Source organism: Trichosurus vulpecula, chromosome 3, assembly GCF_011100635.1.
Source record: "Trichosurus vulpecula isolate mTriVul1 chromosome 3, mTriVul1.pri, whole genome shotgun sequence".
Lineage (NCBI taxonomy): Eukaryota > Metazoa > Chordata > Mammalia > Diprotodontia > Phalangeridae > Trichosurus > Trichosurus vulpecula.
Genome location: NC_050575.1, coordinates 338200981 through 338224051, shown reverse-complemented (window position 1 = coordinate 338224051; position 23071 = coordinate 338200981). Strand labels below are relative to the sequence as shown.

At 38.0% G+C, this 23071-nt stretch overlaps 1 protein-coding gene and 1 pseudogene across 2 annotated transcripts; one reads left to right on the top strand and one right to left on the bottom strand.

The window, feature by feature from the left end:
• Positions 1-613: 613 nt before the first annotated feature.
• LOC118842572 lies at positions 614-15831 on the bottom strand (annotated as a pseudogene).
• A 5768-nt stretch (positions 15832-21599) lies between these two features.
• On the top strand, positions 21600-22040 carry LOC118844579 (40S ribosomal protein S16-like). Of its 2 annotated transcripts, XM_036752492.1 has the most exons (2): positions 21600-21698; positions 21750-22040. In XM_036752492.1, the coding sequence occupies exons 1-2, from the start codon at positions 21600-21602 to the stop codon at positions 22038-22040; spliced, it is 390 nt and encodes a 129-aa protein (XP_036608387.1). The 2 variants fall into 2 exon arrangements, with proteins under 2 accessions (XP_036608387.1, XP_036608386.1); XM_036752491.1 differs by having other exon boundaries at positions 21600-22040.
• The last annotated feature ends 1031 nt before the right edge of the window (positions 22041-23071 follow it).

The following is a 23071-nucleotide window of genomic DNA, read 5'->3' as shown; positions in this document are numbered from 1 at the left end:
CACAGCTAGTAAGTATATCAAGTGTCTGAGGCCAAATTTGAACTCAGGTCCTCATGACTCCAGGGCCAGTGCTCTACTCACTGTGCCATGTAGCTGCCCCAAGAAGCCTCTTGATAAGGGTGAAAGAGGAGTGTGCGAAAGCTGACTTGAAGCTTAACATTAAAAAAAGAAAAAAAAGTAAGATCAGGTCAACTGGTTCTATCATTTCTCAGCATGTATAACAGAGAGGAAATAAATGGAAGCAGCATCAGATTTTGCATTCTTAAGCTCAAAGATCACTGCAGATGGCAAATATATCAGTGAAACTAGATTCTTGCTCCTTGGAAGGAAAGCTATGGCAAATCTATACAGCATACTAAGAAGCAGAGATATCGGCTTGCTGACAAAGTCTAGATAATCAAATTTGTTGTTTCCAATAACAATGCATGGGTATGAGAGTTGGACTATAAGGAAAGGTGAGTACCACAGAATCAATGTTTTTCAGTAGTGGTACTGGAGAAAACTTTTGAGAGTCCTCTGGAAACATGGAGATCAAATCAAGCAATATTTAAACAAATTGATTTAGCTTATCCACTGGAAGGTCAAATATTGAAGTTGAAGCTTAATTCTTTGGTTACACAATGAGAAGATAGGGCTTATTGGAAAGGACCTTGAATTGGAGGAAGATTAAAATCAAAAGGAGAGGTGATGGCAGAGGACAAGATGGATAGGAATTGTCATTTCCTGTTACTTCCATCCTTAAGTGATGTTTCCTCATGAACAAATGCTGGCCCCTCCTCTGAAAAGTTTTTGCTGTAAACTTGGCATTGGTGTGGTATCATTCCTGAGTGAACCAAAAGATTCTTCTGAAGGCTGCAATACTCAACAAAGGAATGACCACAGCCTTCAGCCTCACAGAGAAATGGCTTCTTACCTGTGTGGATTTGAAGGTTGTTCTTCAGCTTCCCAATGGTGGCTAATTGCTTTTCACATTCTAGCTCAGGACACACAAAGGAGTTCTCACCATTATGAGTCACCATGTACACTTTCATTCTCTGAAGCACATTAAAACTTTCCCCACAGCCTTCAACTGGGCAACAAAAGAAAGGTCATTCCCATGGGCTTTGAGGTAGTATCTGAAATATGCTGGCCACATAAATTTGTGATTGTAGCCCTCAACTGTGCAATGAGGTGTCTTCTCCTATTCATAAAGGTGAGGGAAAGTCCAGAATCTTTAGAATGCCCATCAGTTTGAGCAAGCTGAAAATTTTCCCAATTGCTACTGGCATTGGCACTCTTTGCCAGCTGTGCTTGAGTAGTAGAAATCAGACTGTCATGGGCCAACTCCTAATACTAGATGAACCATGGTATACTGCTGTTGGCACTATCACTGTAGAGAAAGTCATTCCTAGAATACTCTGCCTCATGCTGAACAAATAATATATGTTCATCTGAGGAGAAAAGGCCTGCTTTTGTTAGATTAAGAAGGATAAATGAAGTTGGTTGATTGTTGTCCTTTGTTCTCAAAGAGGACCAAAATGACATCACTATGCTAGAATCAAGTTACACTGTATATGAGTGTGACTGATAAGACTAATTCAAGCTTAGAATGTTCTACAACAGGTTGGGCACAAATAGCCCATGTGAACATTTGTGGTGGATTCTCTAAATTTGCAATCTTGTGTTTCTTTTGAGCTACTTCAATTCTGCTTTGATGAAATGAAGTACTGTCCCTTGGTTGAAGGTCTTGCAACAAGAGAGGAGACTCCAGAGTTGACAAAATCTCAGGGGACTTCTGTATAGTTTATGCCTTTGTTTCCTCTCTGTCAGGGCCCAGGTTCACTTGAAAGCTTCTCAACACAGCAAAGGAATTCACCTCTTCGCAGGAGTTAGTAGAATTTGAAGTATCTTCTGGTAACATAAGACAGCTATATTCTGAGGTCTCAATATCAGGCAACAGGAACAGCAAGTGATTTCTTTAGGTTCAGATTCCCAACTGAGCTTAACCCAATGTTATGGATGTGTTCTGAACAAACTGCAGCAGCATCTCTAGTTTGGAATCTAACTCATCTGATAATGTGGATTCAGCTTCCAAATCCTGTAATTATTAAGGGGAGTTACAAAGCTTAACGCAGAGTCAATGACAATCTCCAGTTATTCCCCTATTTTCCTACAGAGTACAATTATCTTCCTTTAGTTAAATTATTCTGGCCAGTCAATCAAACAACCTTTTCATTCCGGGTAGCTGGCTGTCCCTGATCCCTGATTCTGTCTAGAAGTGGGACTTTGGGCTCCCACTGGCTGCTTATTTTAACCAAATAAATTTGACTGAGAGAATATGCACAACCACTTATCCATATGTCTATTTCCTTATTATTGCAAAATTTTCATAGTAATAATCTGCATGCACATTGAGGGTGTGCTTTCTGAAAGTGTTAAATGAGAAAAAGCAAATTATTTCCAACACTATTTTTAGTAGAGCATTCTGAAATCCCACAATTGATTAAAATTGGAGAGGATATATAATCTGATTTTTTTCTCTTGTTGTTGTTGTTCACTCTGAGCAATCAATAACTGAGAGGAGCAAAAGAACATCAAGAGATCGAAGATGGAGGGTGATACTCAGAGAGAAGGCCAGTTTGGCTCAGTCTCAGTCTGTGAGTGGGGGAGTACTGTCCAATGAAACTCAAAAGATAGATTGGAAGAAGTTTATAAATTGGTTAAACACTAAGTGAACAAGCACAAAATGGAGGAGTTTATGCTTCATTCTAAAGGTATTAGGAAGTTACTGAAGTTTATTAACTAGAGAAGTGACACAGATAATTCTATGCTTAAGAAAAAATAACTTAGCAGATTGGTGGAGGAATGATTGTAATGGACAGATATTTCTCCAAAGAGACCAATAAGGTGGCTGCTGTAATAACTTGGTCAAAGGGTGATGAGGACCTGAACTATTGTTATTATGTGAGGAGAGAGAAGAGGCACAATGAGATATATATTGTGGAAGCAGAAATAACAGTATTTGGGTTTTTTTTAAATTTATTTCATCAGATAATTCTCAATTATATTTGAAATTTTTTTAACAATCATTTTTTTTATACTTTTGAGCTCCCAAATCTTCCTGTCTTTCCTGCACCTCCCCCATCTTTGAGAAGGGAAGCAACTTAATTTTGATTATACATGTGAGATCGTGCAAAACTTTTTCATATTAGCCATGTTGCAAAAGAAAGTACAATAAAACAATGAAGATAGAGATATTGAAAAGATGTATGTTTCAATCTACATTCAGAATGCATCTGTTTTGTCTCCGGAGGTGGCTAACATTTTTCATCATGGGGTTTTGAAATTGCCTTGGATCATTTTCTTGATCTGAGTAGCTAAGTCTTTCATAGTTGATCATCCTTATAATATTGCTGGTACTGTGTACAATGTTTTCCTAGTTCTGCTCACTTCATTCAACATCAGTTCGTATAAGCCTTTCTGTTTTTTTTCTGAAACCATCCTGCTTGTCATTTCTCATACCACAATAGTATTCCATCAAGATAATATATCAAAACTTGTTCAGCCATCCCTGAATTGAGGGTTGTACCCTCAATTTCCAACTATTTGCCAACACAAAAACAGCTGATATAAATATTTTTGTACATATAGATCCTTTTTCATTTTTCCATGATTTCTTTGGGAAATAGACCTAGTGGTGGTATCACCTATTCAAAGACCATGCAAAGTTATAGAGCCCTTTGGGCATTGTTGCAAATTACTCTCCAGAATGGTTCACAACTCCACTAGTAAATTAGTGTCCTAATTTTTCCATGTTGCACACAGCAATTGTAATTAAACTTTTCCGTAATGTCATCAAATTGGACAGATGTGAGTTGATATCTCAGAATGTTTTTAAATTTGGATTTCTTTAACTATAAGTGATTTAAGAACATTTTATGTGACTATTGATAGCTTTGATTTCTTCTGAAAACTGCCTATTCATAACTGTTGACCATTTATCAATTGGGGAATGGCTCTTTTTTTCCTTTTTTTTTCCAATTTGGTTCAGTTTATCTATCTATCTATCTATCTATCTATCTATCTATCTATCTATATTTGAGAAATGAGGCCTTTATAAAGTAAAACTTGCTGCAAATTTTTTTCTAGTTTCTTGTATTCCTTCTACTTTCAGCTGCATTAGTTTTGTTTATGTAAAAGGTTTTTCTTTTTAATTTTTAAATTCCTTAAGTAATCAACACCCATTTTGTTTTCAGTTCTTTGTTAGAACAAAAAGACAAAGTCATTTTTTTCTCTATAAGCTAGGTCATGAGTAAACTGAAATAATGGCAAATATATATGACTAACGAATTCACACAGAAATTAAAGACTGATTAGCTCATGTCAAAACAGAAAAAAATGCAAGATCATTTTTTCTTCTCCACAATAAAAAACCCCAATATACTCCCAGTCAAATCTTCCACAGTATATGTAATGTGCCTGAAAATTGTTAAATCAGCATTAAAATGTAATTGCTAATTATATTATGTGTAGTTTAATACTTTAGTAGTTTCCTGTATGTCAAAAGAAAGGAGCTGTATATACTAACAGAGTACCAATATGACAATGGTTTTTGTATTTGTGAGGTATAAAACTGTCTACATTTGTTGCATTTATTTATATGTGTGTGTATATATATATACACACTTGTATATATGTATGTGTATATATCATATATATATGTACATGCATGTCTACATCTATATCTATATCCATTGTCCACCTGGACTAAGTGCACATTTACCCAAATCATTTCTTTATTTGAAGGTCATTCAAGCTAGAAGGAAGAGGGATTAGATGTTTTTGGTGCAATTGACCCAAAATGAGGTAAGTAGGAGCAAGCAGAATTAGACAAAATTGGTATGGGCTGCCATGGGGAACCTCTCCACTTCATTGGCCATCTTAAGGTAAAATCTAAGTGAATAGAATTTTTAGAAAGGGTAAAGATAACATTATTATTCAGGTAAGGGCTAGGTGACAAGAAAGTTTTATTTTATTTTAAAATGTAAAACCTATTTTTATCTTATAGCAATACATGGTTTTCTGACCCCTGGACTGGATGGCCTTTAAGGTCCGGTCTAACTCTAAAGTATTGTTATTCTGTTTATTCTTTTGACCAAGATATTCAAATAGTTCTGAATACACTTCACTGTATTAATCATCCAGAGCACATCTCTTTATAGTTTCTATTAAACAAGAATAATAAATTTATATGTAAATTTTGTGGTTTTATATTTTATACATTTATTTTATAAAATGTCTTTGTAATGTACCTACAAAATTCCATTGCTCTATCATCCTAGGAATCTCATAAAAATGGGAAACATTTCCATATCTGAATTAAACTATCTTGTAAGTGTTCTATGGATGTTCAATTATTCTTATAATGTTGATAGGAATTGAGGTCAGGAATTGCCCTGTGGCTTGTATATTCCATTCTCTCACTTTTTTATATATCAGAATAATTTTGGTCTTAATTTAGCTAAATTTTTGTTTGTTCGATCTTCTTGTCATACAGTATCAATATTCTAGTTTGTCTTTTATGAAGAAATTAAAATTATTCAATATCATTTAATGATTGAGTCTGTTCTTTAATTGACCTTATGCTGTATTACTGTTCCATTTTGTGGGACAGCTTAAGCCACATTTCTACATTCTCGTGTTAAGTTCAAGAATGCAATTTTCACTCCAGTTTAGTTTAAAGCTATAATTAAAAGGGAATGCTTTTATCACTCATATTATTAGCCCCTGGGACATCTGCTTGTTGTCTGTAATCTCCAATCAGCTTATCTTGGTGACATCCCCCAAAAGACGTGTCATCTGTCCTTGCCTGTCTTTACACAGTTATCAGAGATTTGATCTCCTCAAAGTGGAAACAAGCTTAGTGGTACTGCTCCCCTAGAAAATATTACAAGAGGGAGATTCATCTTGTAAAACATTTAACATTCCTTTAGAAAGGCACATGATTGGCCACACCTGGATGCCAACCCACTTTTCTTAGTATAGCCAATTGTGACATTCCATGAGAATCCCTTATTTCACGCATTTCATTAAAGAGGGTGCCCTCCTTCTCATTGGGGCTCCAGGCCTTACTGAATTGGCCAATCTGACCCACTTTCTTAACAGGTATTTGCATGACTGAAAATAAACTTATTTGGCTCAGAGTATTACCTCAGTTTACATTTTTAAAAATTTTAACATAATTGAGTCAATCAATTAGTCATTTTAATTAGTAATTATCAATGTACTCTGGTCCTTCTACCTTTGTCATGTGAGAGTACCTTTACTAAATCAATCGACCAATCAGTTACAGCATTAACATAATGCATGACATGTCAAACTTTGTGAGTCTTCCATAAAACAGCAAGCCAATTTTTCACCCAGCATTCATTCAAGTGTATGGCAGTATAGAGGAGAAGAACAGTTGTTTAGTTAATGCCCTGTGAAGGAAATATTTGGGGAGGAGGAAGTGGAATAGATATACTTTGTCCTGCCTACAGCAGAAAACAATTCTGTGAACTGTGAATATTTGTTGGTATGAGACTTCTTATCCCTCTCCTAGCAGCATCCCAGGCATAGCCATGATTGGCAACAATGCCTATAATAGTTGCTAAGGACCAATGGTACATACTGAGAAAAGGCAGCTTTAGGGCTCTATCCTAAGTGGTCATCTTGAGGGCTTTCACAAAGAGGCTTCTAGAAACTTAGGAACTCCCTTTGCTACATATGCTTGAAGCATGAGCCCACCATTCCTTGATTTTATGTATTTGTGAAAGCTTTTTTAGGGGGACAGTTTTTATTTCAAATTACCTTACTATAACACCTTAGTAAATATTTCTTTCTAAAAATTAATCAAATGTAGCTGATTAATAGATATCTCCTGATAATTGGGAATATGGAGAAGTACACCGGTAAGGTCTTATGAACTATACCTTCAGAAAGACACATCCAGATAAATAATGTACTCTAGAACTCCATCGAGACATATCAACTTCTTCCTGGTGTCTCTACCTGCCAGAATTAGAGGGAGTTGGGAAAGTACTGCTGGAGCCTACAAAAGTTTATTATGAAAAACAAAACAAAATAAAATTTATTAAAATAGAACAAAATGCTACTCAACATCTCTCTTCAAAGAAAGTGTCCTCCATGAATATGTATAAGTGACTATGAAAGTGAACATTATTTTGGAACCATGTTTAAAGAGCAGAAGGAGAATTATAAGAATAGGCTTTAGGAAGTTGCAAACCTCCTTCAATGGCTTCAAACTTTTCCAGAAACAAAAGCTTAACTTTTTATCACTGGTATTCTGACAGTGTCACTACCTGAGTTGAAAATTAATTGTATACAGAAGGCAATATTGTGAACAATTTTAATATATAACAAATGAGTAAGAATGAATAAAAATAAAGGTCTGATGAGGGTATAGACTAAGTGGTAGGCAATATTAGTCATTCACTTGTATTTTTGTAATATCTAGAGAAAGGGAAGAACACCTTCAAAGGTTAGGTGGCTCCTCAGTGGAAAAACATTCTCTAATATTTGACATTTTATTCTACTATACAGACTTTGTTATTATTTGCTATAATTATATGTAATAACCCTTTTGTAATTTAATTGTTATAGCATTAAATCAGCAGGGGAAATGGTTTACCTTATTTTGATCATATTGGCATGACTCTGAAATTAAATGTGTACTAAATCTACACTAGTTTTTTTCTTTTATTTATTCATTTGAAAAAGGTATCATGTCATATGTATTTTGGCAGGTCAATTCCAACATTTTCAATACTTTTTTTTATTTTTAATACTATTTATATTTGTATTTTTCTTTCTAGTTTTTCTATTAATATGTATTAATAATATTAATATTTTGTTGGTGATTATTTTTCATTTCCTTAGTAAACCAGTATGCAAAAATAAGGTAATCTTATATACAATATGGCAATGTTTATTACATTAATTTATTTTTCTTGGACTCCCTATAGTCATCAAGATTAAAACAATGATTTTTTTTTTAATTCCAGTTCTTATCTGCTACGGAAATCTTTCAGTGTTTCTCTGTTATATATAATCACTGCCCTCCATTTCAGATAAAGTTTTGGGTCATGCTAAGGTACATTTGTTTCATATATATGGTTTAAGAGTTTATATTAATTATAAATGAATGCTGAATTTTAAAAGGTTTGTTCTACATCTATTGCTATAATCATATGATTTTATTTGTTTTTATAGTCAATGTGATTTATTATTCAATTTATTTCCTAATGTGGAACTATTCTTGCATTTCTGATGCAAATTCAATTTAGTTCATTGTATGTTTTGGATATATTGCTATAATCTCTTTGCCATTATTTTATTTCCTTTGCATCTCAGAGTTCATTAGTGATATTATACTGTTGTCATTTCTTCTTTATCATTCTTTGGTATGATATATATATATATATATATATATATATATATATATATATATATATATAATTTTCCTCATTGAAACTGCTTTACAGGGACTTCTTGGAGCCAAGATGGTAGGGTAAGCAGTAAATCCCTGTAACTCTCCCATAAAACTACAAAAAAATATATGATAGCACCCCAGAAAAAATCCTGTAACACTGGAGCCAGTGGAAAGGTGGTGGTCTTTTATTTTTATTTTTTTAAGATTAATTTACTTTTAGTTTTCAACATTCATTTCTACAAGATTTTGAATTACAAATTTTCTCCACATCTCTCCCCTCCCCCTTACCACAAGATGGAATTTATTTTGATTGCTCCTTCCCCCAGTCTGCTCTCCCTTCTATCACCCCACACCCTCCCCCCATACCCTTCCAGTTTACTTTCTTGTATGGCAAGATAGATTTCTATACCTCATTGATGTATATCTCATTTCCCAGTTCCCAGTTAACATTTGTTTTTAGAACTTTGAGTTCCAAATTCTCTCCCTTCTTCCCTCCCCACCCACCTTTCTTGAGAAGAAGTAATTCAATATAGCTTTTACATGTGTCATTATGCAAAACACTTCCATAATCATCATTTTGTGAAAGACTAACTATATTTCCCTCCATCCTATCCCATCCCCTATTTATTCAATTTGTTCCTTTGACCTGGTCCATTTTCAAAAGTGTTTGTTTCTGCCATCACTTCTATCATCCCCCCACCTCTTATCCCCTTTGCCCCTACTTTCCTGTAGGGTAAGATACCCAAATGAGTGTGTATGTTATTCCACCCTTAAGTCAAATCTGATGAAAGTAAGCTTCACTCATTCTTTTTCATCTCCTATCATCTTCCCTTCCATTATAACGGCTTTTTCTTGCCTCTTTTATGTAAGAATATTTATCTCATTCTATCTCTCTTTTTCTCCAGTTCAACTGTAATAAGTCCCTTATGATTTCCCTTTCTTGTTTGCCTTTTTATGCTTCTCTTGATTCTTGTATTTGAAAGTCAAATTTTCTATTCAGCTCTGGTCTTTTTACCAAGAACACTTGAAAGTCCTCTATTTCAAGGAAAATTCATTTTTCCCCTGAAATATTATACTCAGTTTAGCTGGGTAGGTGATTCTTGGTCTAAAACCTTGCTCCTTTTACCTCTGAAATATCATATTCCAAGAATTTTGATTCCTTAACATAGATGTTTCTAGATCTTTTTTTTTATCCAGATTGTGTTTCCACAACACTTGAATTGTTTCTTTCTGGCTGCTTAAAATATTGTCTCCTTGACCTGGGAACTCTGAAATTTGGCTACAATATTCCAAGGAGTTTTCCTTTTGGGATCTTTTTTAAGAGGTGATCAGTGGATTCTTTCAACTTCTATTTTACTCTCTGGTTCTAGAATATCAGGGCAGTTTTCCTTGATAATTTCTTGAAAGATGATGTCTAGGCTCTTTTTTTGATCATGGCTTTCAAGTAGTCCAACAATTTTTAAATTCTCCCTCTTGGATCTATTTTCCAGGTCAGTGGTTTTTCCAATGAGATATTTCACATTATCTAATTGTTTTCATTCTTTTTGGTTCAGTTTTATAATTTCTTGATTTCTCATAAAGTCTTTAGCTTCCATTTTCTCCATTCTAATTTTTAAGAAATTATTTTATTCAGTGAGCTTTTGGATCTCCTTTTCCATTTGGCCAATTTGGGTTTTTTTAAGGCATTCTTCTCCTCATTGTTTTTTGTACGTCTTTTGCCATTTGGGTTACTCTATTTTGTGAGATGTTATTTTCTTCTGTACTTTTTGGGTCTCCTTTAGCAAGTTGTTGACTCATTATTCATGACATTCTTGTATCCCTCTCATTTCTTTTCCCAATTTTTCCTCTACTTCTCTTACTTGATCTTCAAACTCCTTTTTGAGATTTTCCATGGCCTGAGACCATTTCATATTTTTCTTGGAGGCTTTTGATGTAGGATCTTTGACTTTATTGTCTTCTTCTACCTGTATGTTTTGATCTTCTTTGTCACCAAAGTAAAATTCTATAGTCTCAATTGTTTTTATGCTTTCTGCTGATTTTCCTAGCCAATTACTTAACTTTTGAGCTCTTTATCAAGGTGTGCCTCTGTTTCCAAAGTAGAGAGAGCTCTGTCTCAAGCTTCAGGGCTTTTTCACAGCTGTTTTCCAAACTACTTGCAGACACCTGTAAATTTTCAGTTCTTCTGAAATGGTATGATCCAAGGAGAGGTGTTTTACTCCTCCTGCCCTGGTCTGTGACTAACCTCCAGCACTCTTTCCTGCTTTGGAAATGTGAGGAGGACTCCCTTTCCACAGCCACCACAAGCTTTGCCACAGCAGCACTCTTCCTCACCCCAGGACTACCACACAGGACTGCAACCCAGATACAAGCAGAGTGAAGCAAAAAAATCCTACCTCAGCACCAGCAAAGTGATCCCTGTACTCTCACTCTGATCAGACACTTTATTCCCTCACTGCCCACGGGCCTGGAGCTCTGGAAACACCTACTGCAGTCACCCTTGCCACTGTAGCCACCTCCACTGCCCTGTGCTGGGACTAGACCACACTCTTTTCTCACCTAGGTCCCCCTGCTAAGTTGTCTTTGGTGTTTGTGGGTTGAGATGTCTGCAAACTGCCACAACTGCCACTGATTCAGTGCCTTGAGGCCTGCTATTCCTGCTCTGCTCCAGCCTGGTCTGTGCTTGCATGGCCCATGCTGGGCTGTTTTCCACTCCCAGCATGGTGTGGTAGACCCCACCCAGCTGTCATGCAGGCCATCGTGGGCTGAATATTTGTTACACCCTGCCATTTTGTGAGTTTTGTAGCTCTAGAATTCATTAGAGTCATTTTTACAGGTGTTTGGAGAGATTTGGGGGAGATATCAAGCATGTCCCTGCTTTTACTCCACCATCTTGGCTCCATCCCCAGGGTAGTCTTTTAGCCTGGGAGACTTTGAGGATTATCAAGAAAGGTCCATATAACTTGGGTAAAAGGGGAGCACAGTTCAGGACAGGAGTATCCCAGCAAGCCAGCAGCAAGCTCCACTTCAGCAAATCAAGGGGAGATCCTGAGCCCCAGGGCCAACTGCAAACACCAGAAACTCTCCCCCATGGACCTAAGCATAGCCTGGGTAACTGGTAGAGTCCAGTTCTGAGAACTACAACATCCTTCAGTGTAGCCCTCCACCCTCAGAGGATATGCAGAAATACCCCATCTAGCCAAAGCATAGGCAAGACACCACCAATAAGACCCTAACTCAGCATCAGGTAAGCTGCCAGACCCCAAAAGCTTCCAGCAAGTAGAATATGATACCCAAGAGCACAAAGCCAGTGACCAAACCCCTGGCCACCAGCACAAGAAGGTTGGGACAGTAGCCCCTCTGTTCCAGAAGGAAAGCTCAATGTTAAAGCCCCAAAGAGGCCCCAAAATGGGGAAGAAGGAAAAAATGAACATCGACCATATAACATTCCTGTGGTGACAGGGAAGGTCAAAACACAAAGTCAGAAGAGGGGAACAAGAGACTTCCAGCAGGCAGAACACCTCATGAGACCAGAGGCCACAACACACAAAGCCAGTGATCCGACCCACAGTTCCCAGAACAAGAAGCTTGGTATAGAGCCTCTTGTGCTCCAGAAGCAGAGATTCATTCCAGAAGCAGGGAAAAAAACACAATGAAAAAGCAGACCAGAAAATCAAAAGACTATTGATTTCTATTATGGAGACAGGGAAGATCAAAATACCCATTCAAAAGAGGATAACATTGACACTATACCCACATCTGAAACCTCAAAATGAAATGTGAACTGGTCTCAATCCCAAAAAACATACCTGGGAGAGGTCAAGGAGGATTTTAAAAAACAAATTAGAGAGGTAAAAGAAAAAAAAATGGGAAAAATTCACTGATGAGAACAAATCTTTAAAAAGAAAAAATGGAAAAATGGTTAAGGAGGTTGAGAATTTAATTGGAGAGAATGACACCCTGAAAAGTAAAATTAATCAAATTTAAAAGGATGTTCAAAAGCTAAATAAACATAACATTTCATTAAAAATTATAATTGGGCAAGTACAAGCTAATGACTCTATGAGGCATCACGAATCAGTCAAATAAAATCTAAAGAATGAAAAAAAAATAGAAGAAAACATGAAACATTTGATTGGAAAAAACAACTGACCTACAAAATAGATCCAGGAGAGACAATCTAAGAATTTCTGGTGTATCAGAAAGCATTTATGGAAAAACAAAAAGCCCAGACAGTATGTTCCAAGAAATCAAGGATATCGGCCCGGGGAGCCAAGACGGCAGTATGAAAGGAGAGAACTACTGAAGCTCTCTAACAAATTTTGTCAGATACCTCTAAAAAAGTGAATCTGAACAGATATGAGAGAGTTAGAAGCCACTAGTAGACTGAGTGGGGCAGGAGTGCAGGGTGTGTGGAATGGCACCAGACCATACCAAACAGGAGCAGAAGAGGAACCCAGCCAGTCAATAGGGCTGGGAGAGCACTGGGCACACAAAATGTGGGAGCAGGAGCAGGCCTAGGGTGGAAGTATAACTCCAGGCATCTCAGCCCAGGACGGGAGTCTGTTGGAGCTACTGGAGACACCAGAGAAGAACCTCCAGCTGCAGGAGTATCTACCTTGAGGCCTCCAGAAAACAGTATAAAGGTTTGAAACTCACCTTCTTGAACTTCCAGGAGCCATGATGACCAGGCAAAATGGCTCTTGTTCCCCTCTTCCTTACCCAGATAATACTCTTTTGGGAGAAACCCTGAAACAGAAGACCCAGAAGTGGGGCTTCAGTAGCCCTTTAGCTTGAGAAGTTGAGGAGAGGGTCCATCTTGTAGTGGGGGGAAGGAGACTACTACAGGAAGAGAGGTGTCCCAACAGGCCCTACCTCAGCAAAACAGTGGGAGTTCCTGAGCCCCACATGGGTAGAGTTAGCAAACATCAACACCAGGACCCCAGACATGCCTTTGCACAGCCAGGCAGACATTAGTAGAGGCAAAGGCTGAGACCACTCACACTGTGGTGCAGCTTTAGAGGAAGAGGAGGATTCCAGCAGCCAGACCACCCCTCTCTCACACCTCACAAAACCAGAAGCCACAAAACACTAATCCAGTGAGCAAAACCATAGTGCCCAGAGCAAGAAGCTTGGAACAGAGCCCCCTGAGCCCCAGAAGCAGAGATGTACTTTATTTTTTTATGATTACATACCCTTCCCTTTATTGGCAGAACATAAATGCCTTACATTCTCTTTCCCCAGGCAAAGAGAAATGCCTTCAAACTTCAAAAGTCTTCAAATGGGAAGAACCAATTACTCCAAAATGCCATTAGCACACATCCCAATGATGATTTAATTTACAAAGAGCTTCACACATGGTTACACTGGATCCTCACAACAAACATATGACAGGCAGAGGATTCTTGTCCCATGCGCAACTTAGGCCATGATCCCAGAATGATTTGACTCAAAATCCCAAATTTATGACACGCACTCAAACCTGTGACTTAGCCTGCTCTGTCCATAGTATTAGAAAGGTTGCTGCCACTCAATCTTTCCTTTTCACTTTCATCTTTTGTACTTTCAATCTTTTCTTCACAGATAGTATGTCATTTGGTGCACACAAACTATATAGTCAAATTATTTCATGATCTCTCATATTTGTATATACAGTATAATGTCCCTTATAACAATGTTCAGTCTTTTTTTTTCTGTTGCAGGTAAGGTAACATGGAGAATACCAGCACTGTTTTTAGTATTTGCCAAAACATAAAAGATTTTGTTCTGGCCTATTAATATTTTTTAAATTTTTTTTTTGGGGGGGACAAAGCTATCAGGGTCAAGAGACTTCTCCAGGATCACACAGCTAGTAAATGTCAAGTGTCTCTGGCTACATTTGAACTCAGGTCCTCCTGATTCCAGGGCTGGCATTCTATCAACTGTAACACCTAGCTGTACTTTCACCTATTAATTCATTTTGACAGACATTACTTCTTTTTTCAAAAAAAAAATTGTCTCTAAATGCCTCTACTCACTAAAATGGAAATAACAACCTTGTAATAATGATAGCACATATAGAACCTATATCAGATTGTTTACCACCTCAGGAAGGAGAGAGGGGAAAGAGTGAAAGAATTTGGAATTTTAAATTTAAATACATTTTCTAAAAATTGTTTTAGTATCGAATAAGTGAAAATAGAATAGCATATCAAAGAAATCTGTTGTACAACTCTTAGATACCACATCTCTCCTGTCAGATTGGCTAAAATAACTAAACAGGAAAATGATAAATGCTGGAGAGGATGTGGGAAAATTGGAACATTGTTACATTGCTGATGGAGCTGTGAACCAACCCAGACATTTTGGAGAGCAATCTGGAACTATGCCCAAGGGGCCATAAAAGTGCCCATACCCTTTGACCCAGCAACACCACTTCTAGGGTTGCATCCCAAAGAGATCACACAAGTTTGAAAAGGACCCATATGTACAAAAATATTTACAGTGGCTCTTTTTGTGGTAGCTAAGAGTTGGAAATCAAGGGGATGCCCATCAATTGGGGAATGGCTGAACAAGCTGTGGTATACAAAGGCAATGGAACACCACTGTGCTACAAGAAATGGGGATGATATGGACCTCACAACAACCTGGAAAAATCTACAGGACATAATGCTGAGTGAGCAGAGCAGAGCCAGGAGAACACCATACACAACCACAGATACATGGATTCTGTGAGAACTAACCCTGACGGACCTTGCTCTTCTCAGCAACACAATGTGCAAAGACAACTCTGAAGGACCCACAATGGAGAATGCTATCCACATCCAGAGAAAGAACTATGAAGTATGAATGCAGATTGAGGCACACTTCATGCTTGCCTTTCCACCACCCCCCTTTTTTTCCCTTTTCTTTTTGTTTTTGGGTTGTTGTTTTTTTGTTTGTTTGTTGCTTCTCTCTCATGATTCATTCCATTGGTCATAATTCTTCTCCACAACTTGACTAGTGTGTAAATTAATTCAATGCAAAGTTATACATGGAAGTTATATGGGATTCCATGCTGTCTTGGGGAGGGAGGGAGGGAGGGAAGAAAATCTGGAACTCAAAATTATGTAGAACCGCGTGATATAAACTGGACGGAGGCTCCTCAGGCCTTCTTGCTCTAGCATCCATGGTACTTTCCTTTGCTCAAAATAGCAGATCACATCTTCTCTGGGAACTGGAAGCCCCAGGGACAGCAGGTTCCAGGCATTTTCCAGCATCACCTCCCCATACAACTCCTCCTGAGGATGGTCCAAGAGGACCCACTCCTCCTGGGTGAAGTCCACAGCCATGTAGTTGTATGTCACTGTCTCCTGGTCTGGGACTTGGCTGCTCCTAGGGGCCATTCCCTCTGAATCCAGGTTCCCTGGGGCCTGTACCCACAGAACTGACTTTCGGAAGGGGGAGAGATTTCAGAGGCAAAGCTTCCCACCTTCAGCTTCTGGGTTCTCAGAGATGCATTTTAAAAGGCAAGGGTAAAAAAAAAAAAAAACATGAAAAAACAGAACAGAAAACCAAAGATTATTGATTCCTATTATGGAGACAGGGAAAATCAAAATACCCATTCAGAAGAGAACAGTATTGACACTATACCCACATCTGGATCCTCAAAAGAGAATGTGAACTGGTCTCCATCCAAAAAAGCATTCCTAGAAGAACCAAGGAGGACTTTAAAAACCAAATTAGAGAGGTAAAAGAAAAATTGGGGAAAAATTCACTGATGAGAACAAATCTTTTAAAAAGTAAAAGGGTCAAATGGTTAAGGAGGTTCAGAATATAAATGGAGAGAATGTCTAACTGAAAAGTAAAATTAACCAAATGGAAAAGGAGGTACAGAAGCTAAATGAAGAAAACAATATGTTAAACATTAGACCTGGGCAAATAGAAACTAATCACTATATGAGAAATCAAGAATCAGTCAAACAAAATCTAAAGAATGAAAAAGTAGGAAGGCAGAGCCAAGATTGCAGCTGGAAAGCAGGGACTAGAGTGAGCTTCCCACCGAGTCCCTCAAAAAACCTATAAAAATGGCTCTGAACCAATGCTAGAACTGCAGAACCCACAAAACAGCAGAGGGAAGCAGGGCTCCAGCCCAGGACAGCCTGGATGGTCTCTGGGTGAGGTCTATCCCACACGGAGCTGGGAGCTGGGAGCTGGGAGCAGAGCAGCACCTAGCGCGAGCGGCTTGGACCAACCAGACCAGGAGCTGGGGGGAGCAGGCCCTAGCGCCCTGAATCAGTGAGCTGTGGCAGTTACCAGACTCCTCAATCCACAAACACCAAAGAGAGTGAAGAAGTTTAGTGGGGAAAGCTGCGGGAGTGGAAGGAGTTCATGGTTCAGCTTCCAGCCCCGGGGGCAGCGGAGGTGGGGCAGCTACAGCTGCTGTTGCTCCCGGCCACAGGCCCACCTGTTGGGAGGAATTAAGTGGCGGATCAGAGCAGGAGTGCACAGCCTGCTGAAGATCTAAGCCCAGTCTGGGTTGGGGGTTCTTGGGGAAGGAGGAGTGCTGGTGAGGCAGAGCTGGCGCATCCCCCCCAAACGTGGAACATAGAACTCGTTCATCAACAAGCAGTCATACCCCACTGTAAAACTCAAGGGTCAAGTTAGTTGATTGGGAATATGGCCAGGAAGCGAAAAAACACCCAGATTCAGTCTCAGACTTTGGATTCTTTCTTGGTGACAAAGAAGACCAAAACATACAGCCTAAAGAAGTCAACAAATTCAAAGAGCCTACACCAAAAGAGAAGGATGTAAGAAAACCATGAAAAACAAGTCAATGACTTGCTAAAGGAGACCCAAAAAATACTGAAAAATACACTGAAGAAAACAACACATTAAAAATAGACTAACTCAAATGGCAAAAAAGCTCTAAAAAGCCAATGAGGAGAAGAATGCCTTGAAAGGCAGAATTAGCCAAAGGGAAAAGGAGGTCAAACAGGCCACTGAAGAAAATACTACTTTAAAAATTAGATTGGAGCAAGTGGAAGCTAGTGACTTGATGAGAAATCAACATATTATAAAACAGAACCAAAGGAATGAAAAAATGGAAGACAATGTGAAATATCTCATTGGAAAAACCACTGACCTGGAAAATAGATCCAGGAGAGAGAATTTGAAAATTATTGGAGTACCTGAAAGCCATGATCAAAAAAAGAGCCTAGATATCATCTTTCAAGAAATTATCAAGGAGAACTGCCCTGATATTCTAGAGCCACAGGGCAAAATAGAAATTGAAATAATCCACCGATCACCTCCTCAAATAGATCCCAAAAAGAAATCTCCTAGGAATATTGTCACCAAATTCCAGAGCTCCCAGATCAAGGAGAAAATACTGCAAGCAGCCAGAAAGAAACAATTTGAGTATTGTGCAAACACAATCAGAATCCCCAAGATCTGGCAGCTTCTGCATTAAGAGATCGAAGGGCTTGGAATACGATATTCCAGAGGTCAATGGAGCTAGGATTAAAACCTAGAATCATCTACCCAGCAAAACTGAGTATCATGCTCCAAGGCAAAATATGGATTTTCAATAAAATAGAGGACTTTCAAGTTTTCTCAGTGAAAATACCAGAGCTGAATAGAAAATCTGACTTTCAAACACAAGAATCAAGAGAAGCATGAAAAGGTAATCAAGAAACGGAAATCATAAGGGATTTACTAAAGTTGAACTGTTTTGTTTACATTCTTACATAGAAAGATGATGTGTATGATTCATGAGACCTCAATATCATCGTAACTGAAGGGAATACGCATATATATATATAATGTTCATATACATATATATATATATGTGAATGTGCATGTAAGTATATATGTGTATATATATACAACACAGGGTGAGTTGAAGATGAAGGGAAGATATCTAAAAGAAATAAAATCAAATTAAGGGATGAGAGAGGAATATATTGAGAGAGCGAGATAGGGAGAGATAGAATGGGGTGGATTATCTCACATAAAGGTGGCAAGAGGAAGCAGTTCTGTGGGAGGAGGGGAGAGGGCAGGTGAGGGGGGAATGAGTGAATCTTGCTCTCATCAAATTTGGCCTGAGGAGGGACTACCATGCATACTCAATTGGGTATCTTACCCCACAGGAAATAAGAGGGAAGAAGATAAAAAAGGGGGGCATGATGGAGGGGAGGGTAGATTGGGGTGGAGGTAATCAAAAACAAACACTTTGGCAAGGGGACAGGGTCAAGGGAGAAAATTCAATAAAGGGGGATGGGTTGGGAAGGAGCAAAATATAGTTAGTCTTTCACAACATGTGTATTGATGAAGGGTTGTACATAATGATACACTTGTGGTCTATGTTGAATTGCTTGACTTCTTAGGGAGGGTGGGTGGGAAGGGAAGAGGGGAGAGAATTTGGAACTCAAATTTTTAAAAACAGATGTTCAAAAACAAAAAAAAAATAGTTTTTGCATGCAACTAGAAAATAAGATACACAGGCAATGGGGCGTAGAAATTTATCTTGCCCTACAAGAAAGGAAGGGAAAAGGGGATGGCAGGGGAGTGGGGTGACAGAAGGGAGGGCTGACTGGGGAACAGGGCAACCAGAACATACATCATCTTGGAGTTGGGGGGAGGGTAGAAATAGGGAGAAAATTTGTAATTCAAACTCTTGTGAAAATCAATGCTGAAAAGTAAATTTGTTAAGGAAATAAATATAAAAATAAAAATTATGAAAAAGTAAAAAAAAAATACATGAAATATCTGAGTAGAAAAACAACTGATCTGGATAATAGATCAAGGAGAAATAATGTAAGAATTATGGGCCTACCTGAAAGCTATGATAAAAAAAAAAAGAGCCTGGACTGTATCTTCCAAGATATCATCAAGGAAAATTGTTTTGAGGTCCTAGAACTATAGGGCAAAATTGTCACTAAAAGAATCCAACAATCATCCCCTGAAATAAATCCCAAATTGAAACCTCCAAGGAATATTGTACCCCAATTCCAGAATGATCAGGTCAAGGAGAAAATCCTGCAATCAGCCAGAAAGAAACAGTTCAAATATCATGGAACTATAGTCAGTATCATGCAGGATCTTGCAACTTCTACAATAAAACGAAGGAAGAATGGGAATATGATATTCTGAAAGGCAAAGGAGCTTGAACTACAACCAAGAATCAACAACCTAGCAAATTTGACATAATTTTCGAGGCAAGGAGATGGACATTCAATGAAATAAGGGAATTTCAGACCTTCCTGATGAAAAGCTCAGAGCACAATGGAAAATATGATCTTCAAACACAAAACTCAAGAGAAACATAACAAGATAAACAGGGGAAAAACTGTGTTATTCAATAAGGGAAAATAGCTGACATCCTTACATAAGATTACTGTGATATATATATATATATATATATATATATATATATATATATATATATATATATATATATATGTCAATCTTGAGAATGGTACAGTTATTATGACAATTGAAAATGAATTGCATAGACTAAGGATGTCAGTATAAAGTAAGTGATGTGATGACAAAACACATAATTAAGAGGTGCAAAAGGATTGTTCTGGGAGAAGTTAAGGAGGAGGTAGAAAAGAGAGAATTATGCAAAATGAAGAGGCACGAAAACATAGAGGGAAATAAGGGACAGAGAAAAGCAGTGTTTGAGCTTTACTCTCATCATATTTGGTTCAAGGAGGGAATAACATATTCTGGTAAGTATAGAAATCAAACTTGTCCTACAAACAGTAGGAGGGGAAAGGGGAAAATTAAGGGGGGTGTGGTCAGAAGGGAGGGAAGACTTAGCAAGGAGAAAAGGATAAGATAAGGGAGTGGAGTCAATAGGGAGGGTAAGCTGAGGAAAGCAGCAGTCAAAAACAAAATTCTTTTGAGGAGTAGAAGGTAGAAGGGAGTAATAAAAGTCTAAACAGGAGGGGAAATAGGATGGAGGAAAAGACACAAATAGTAATCATAACTGAGAACATGAATGGGATGAACTCTCCCATAAAATGGAGGCAGATAGTAGAATGGATTGAAAACCATAATCCTACAACATATTGTTTACAAGAAAGACATTTGAAAAAAGGAGATACACACAGGGTAAAGGCAAAAAGCTGGAGTAGAATATATTGTACTTCAGCTAAGGTAAAAAAAAAAATAGCAGGGGTAGCAATCCAAATCTCAGACAAAGCAAAAGCAGAGATAGATCTAATTAAAAGATATAAAGAAGGACACTATATCCTGCTAAAAGGCATCATAGACAATGAAGCAATATCATTACTTAACATATATGCAGAAAGTGGTATAGCATACAAATTCTTAGAGGAGAAGTTAAGGGAGTTACAGGAAGAAATAGATAGCAAAACTATACTAGTGGGGGACCTCAACTTCCCCCTCTCCCAACTTGATAAATCAAACCTCAAAATAAATAAGAAAGAAGTTAAGGAGGTGAAAAGAATTTTAAAAAATGTAGTATGAGAGACCTCTGGAAAAAAACTGAATGGGAATAAAAAGGAATATATATTTTCAGAATCATACAAGGCACATACTCAAAAATTGACCATATACCATGGCATAAAAACCTCACAATCCAGGGCAGAAAGGCAGAACTTAGGAAAAAATCTCCAGGGCCAGATTCTTTTACATGTGAATTCTATCAAACATTTAAAGAGCAATTAATTCCTATACTTTATAGATTATTTTGTAAAATAGGTGAAGGAATCCTAACAAATTGTTTTTATGACGCAAATTGGGTACTAATACCCAAACCAGGAAGAGGTAAAATAGAGAAAGAAAATTATAGACCAATTTCCCTAATCAATATTGTTGCAAAAATTTTAAATAAAATATTAGCAAAAAGATTGTAACAACTTATCATGAGAATAATACATTATAACTAGGTAGGATTTATTCCAGGAATGCAAGGTTGGGTCAATATTATGAAAACTAACAGCAGAATTGATCACATTGGCAACAAAAGAAACAGAAACAATATGATTATCTCAGATGCAGAAAAAGCTTTTGAAAAAATATAATAGGTGCTTTAGTGCGGCGCGGGTGAGGAGCTCTCGTCTCCGGCTTCTGCCGCCGTCGCAGTCACCACCTCCTCCTCCGCCTCCAGCCCGGTTCTGGGCTTGCACCACCAGCCAGCAGCATGCCATCCAAGGGGCCACTCCAGTCCGTCCAGGTCTTCGGGCGAAAGAAAACTGCCACCACTGTGGCTGACTGCAAGAGAGGCAATGGGCTGATGAAGGTGAATGGGCAACCACTGGAGATGATCGAGCCTCGCACTCTGCAATACAAGCTGCTGGAGCCTGTCCTCCTGCTAGGCAAGGAACATTTTGCTGGAGTGGATTTCCAGGTCCGTGTGAAAGGAGGAGGCCATGTCACCCAGATTTATGCTATCCGGAAGTCCATCTCCAAAGCCCTGGTGGCTTATTACCAGAAGTATGTGGATGGGGCCTCCAAGAAGGAAATAAAAGACATCCTTATCCAATATGACCAAACCCTGCTGGTGGCTGATCCTCGGCGCTGCGAGTCGAAGAAGTTTGGCAGCCCTGGGGCCCGGGCTTGCTACCAGAAATCCTATCGATAAGGCAACTGCTGGGATTGTGGGCCTTTTTGCAATAAATTTGCTATATGACCTTTTCAGGTTTAAAAAAAAAAAGCAAAAATATAATAGCCATTCCTTTTAAAAACACTAGAAAGCACAGGAATAAATGGAGTCTTCCTTAAAATGATAAGCAGCATCTACCTAAAACCATCAGCAAGCATTATATGTAATGGGGATAAGCTAAACACATTTCCAAAATGAGAGAAATGGATTAGTTAATCCCATGAAGTCCCTTTTAGCTTTAAATCTATGATTCTGTAGTTAGATTTTTAACAAACAGTATAAATAACTCTACTAAAAATATGTTTAATGTAATTCTACCTGGAATTTGGGTAAAGCAGGACATTTAGATGCCAGTCTTGGGTTGGAAGAAACATAGTCTAGTGAAAAAAGCTGGAAGTTGATCTCAAGACTATACTTGTTAGTTGTGACCATGAAGAAGTCACTTAAAATCTCTTAGCCCAATTAATTTTGCAAAGTTAATATATATGAGGATTCATTGGGGAAGAATTAAACTGGTGACACTGGGATAAGTTGCTAAGTGAACAATATTGGGAAAATTCTCTTGATGCCAATGAGTAGTCACAGAATGAAATTATTTTTAAAGTCCTTGTGAATATCAGCAGGTAATAGCTAATACATGGCAATAACAATTAATCGTGTAACCTTCTGTTTACTAAGGCCAAGAGAACTTTGAAAGTGATATCATCTCCTTGAAAATGACTCACACTTCATGAAGAAAAGAAAGAAAATCAAATTTGCCCAAAGCCACACAAATGCCACTTCACTGACTTGGTATGTTGCAGAAATTATACTGAGAAGTAAATCCATTCTGTATTTTTGAAAGACAAGGATCCTGTAATGAAATAGAGTTCAGAGTACGCCATTACCATACATTGTTGTTGAAGTGAATTACCCTGGTGGTTTGGGCCAAAAAAAGTATAAAACTGAGAAAGAAAATTAAACAGGTGATGCTATGGACATGGGTCTAGTAAGCATGCATCATTAAAAGT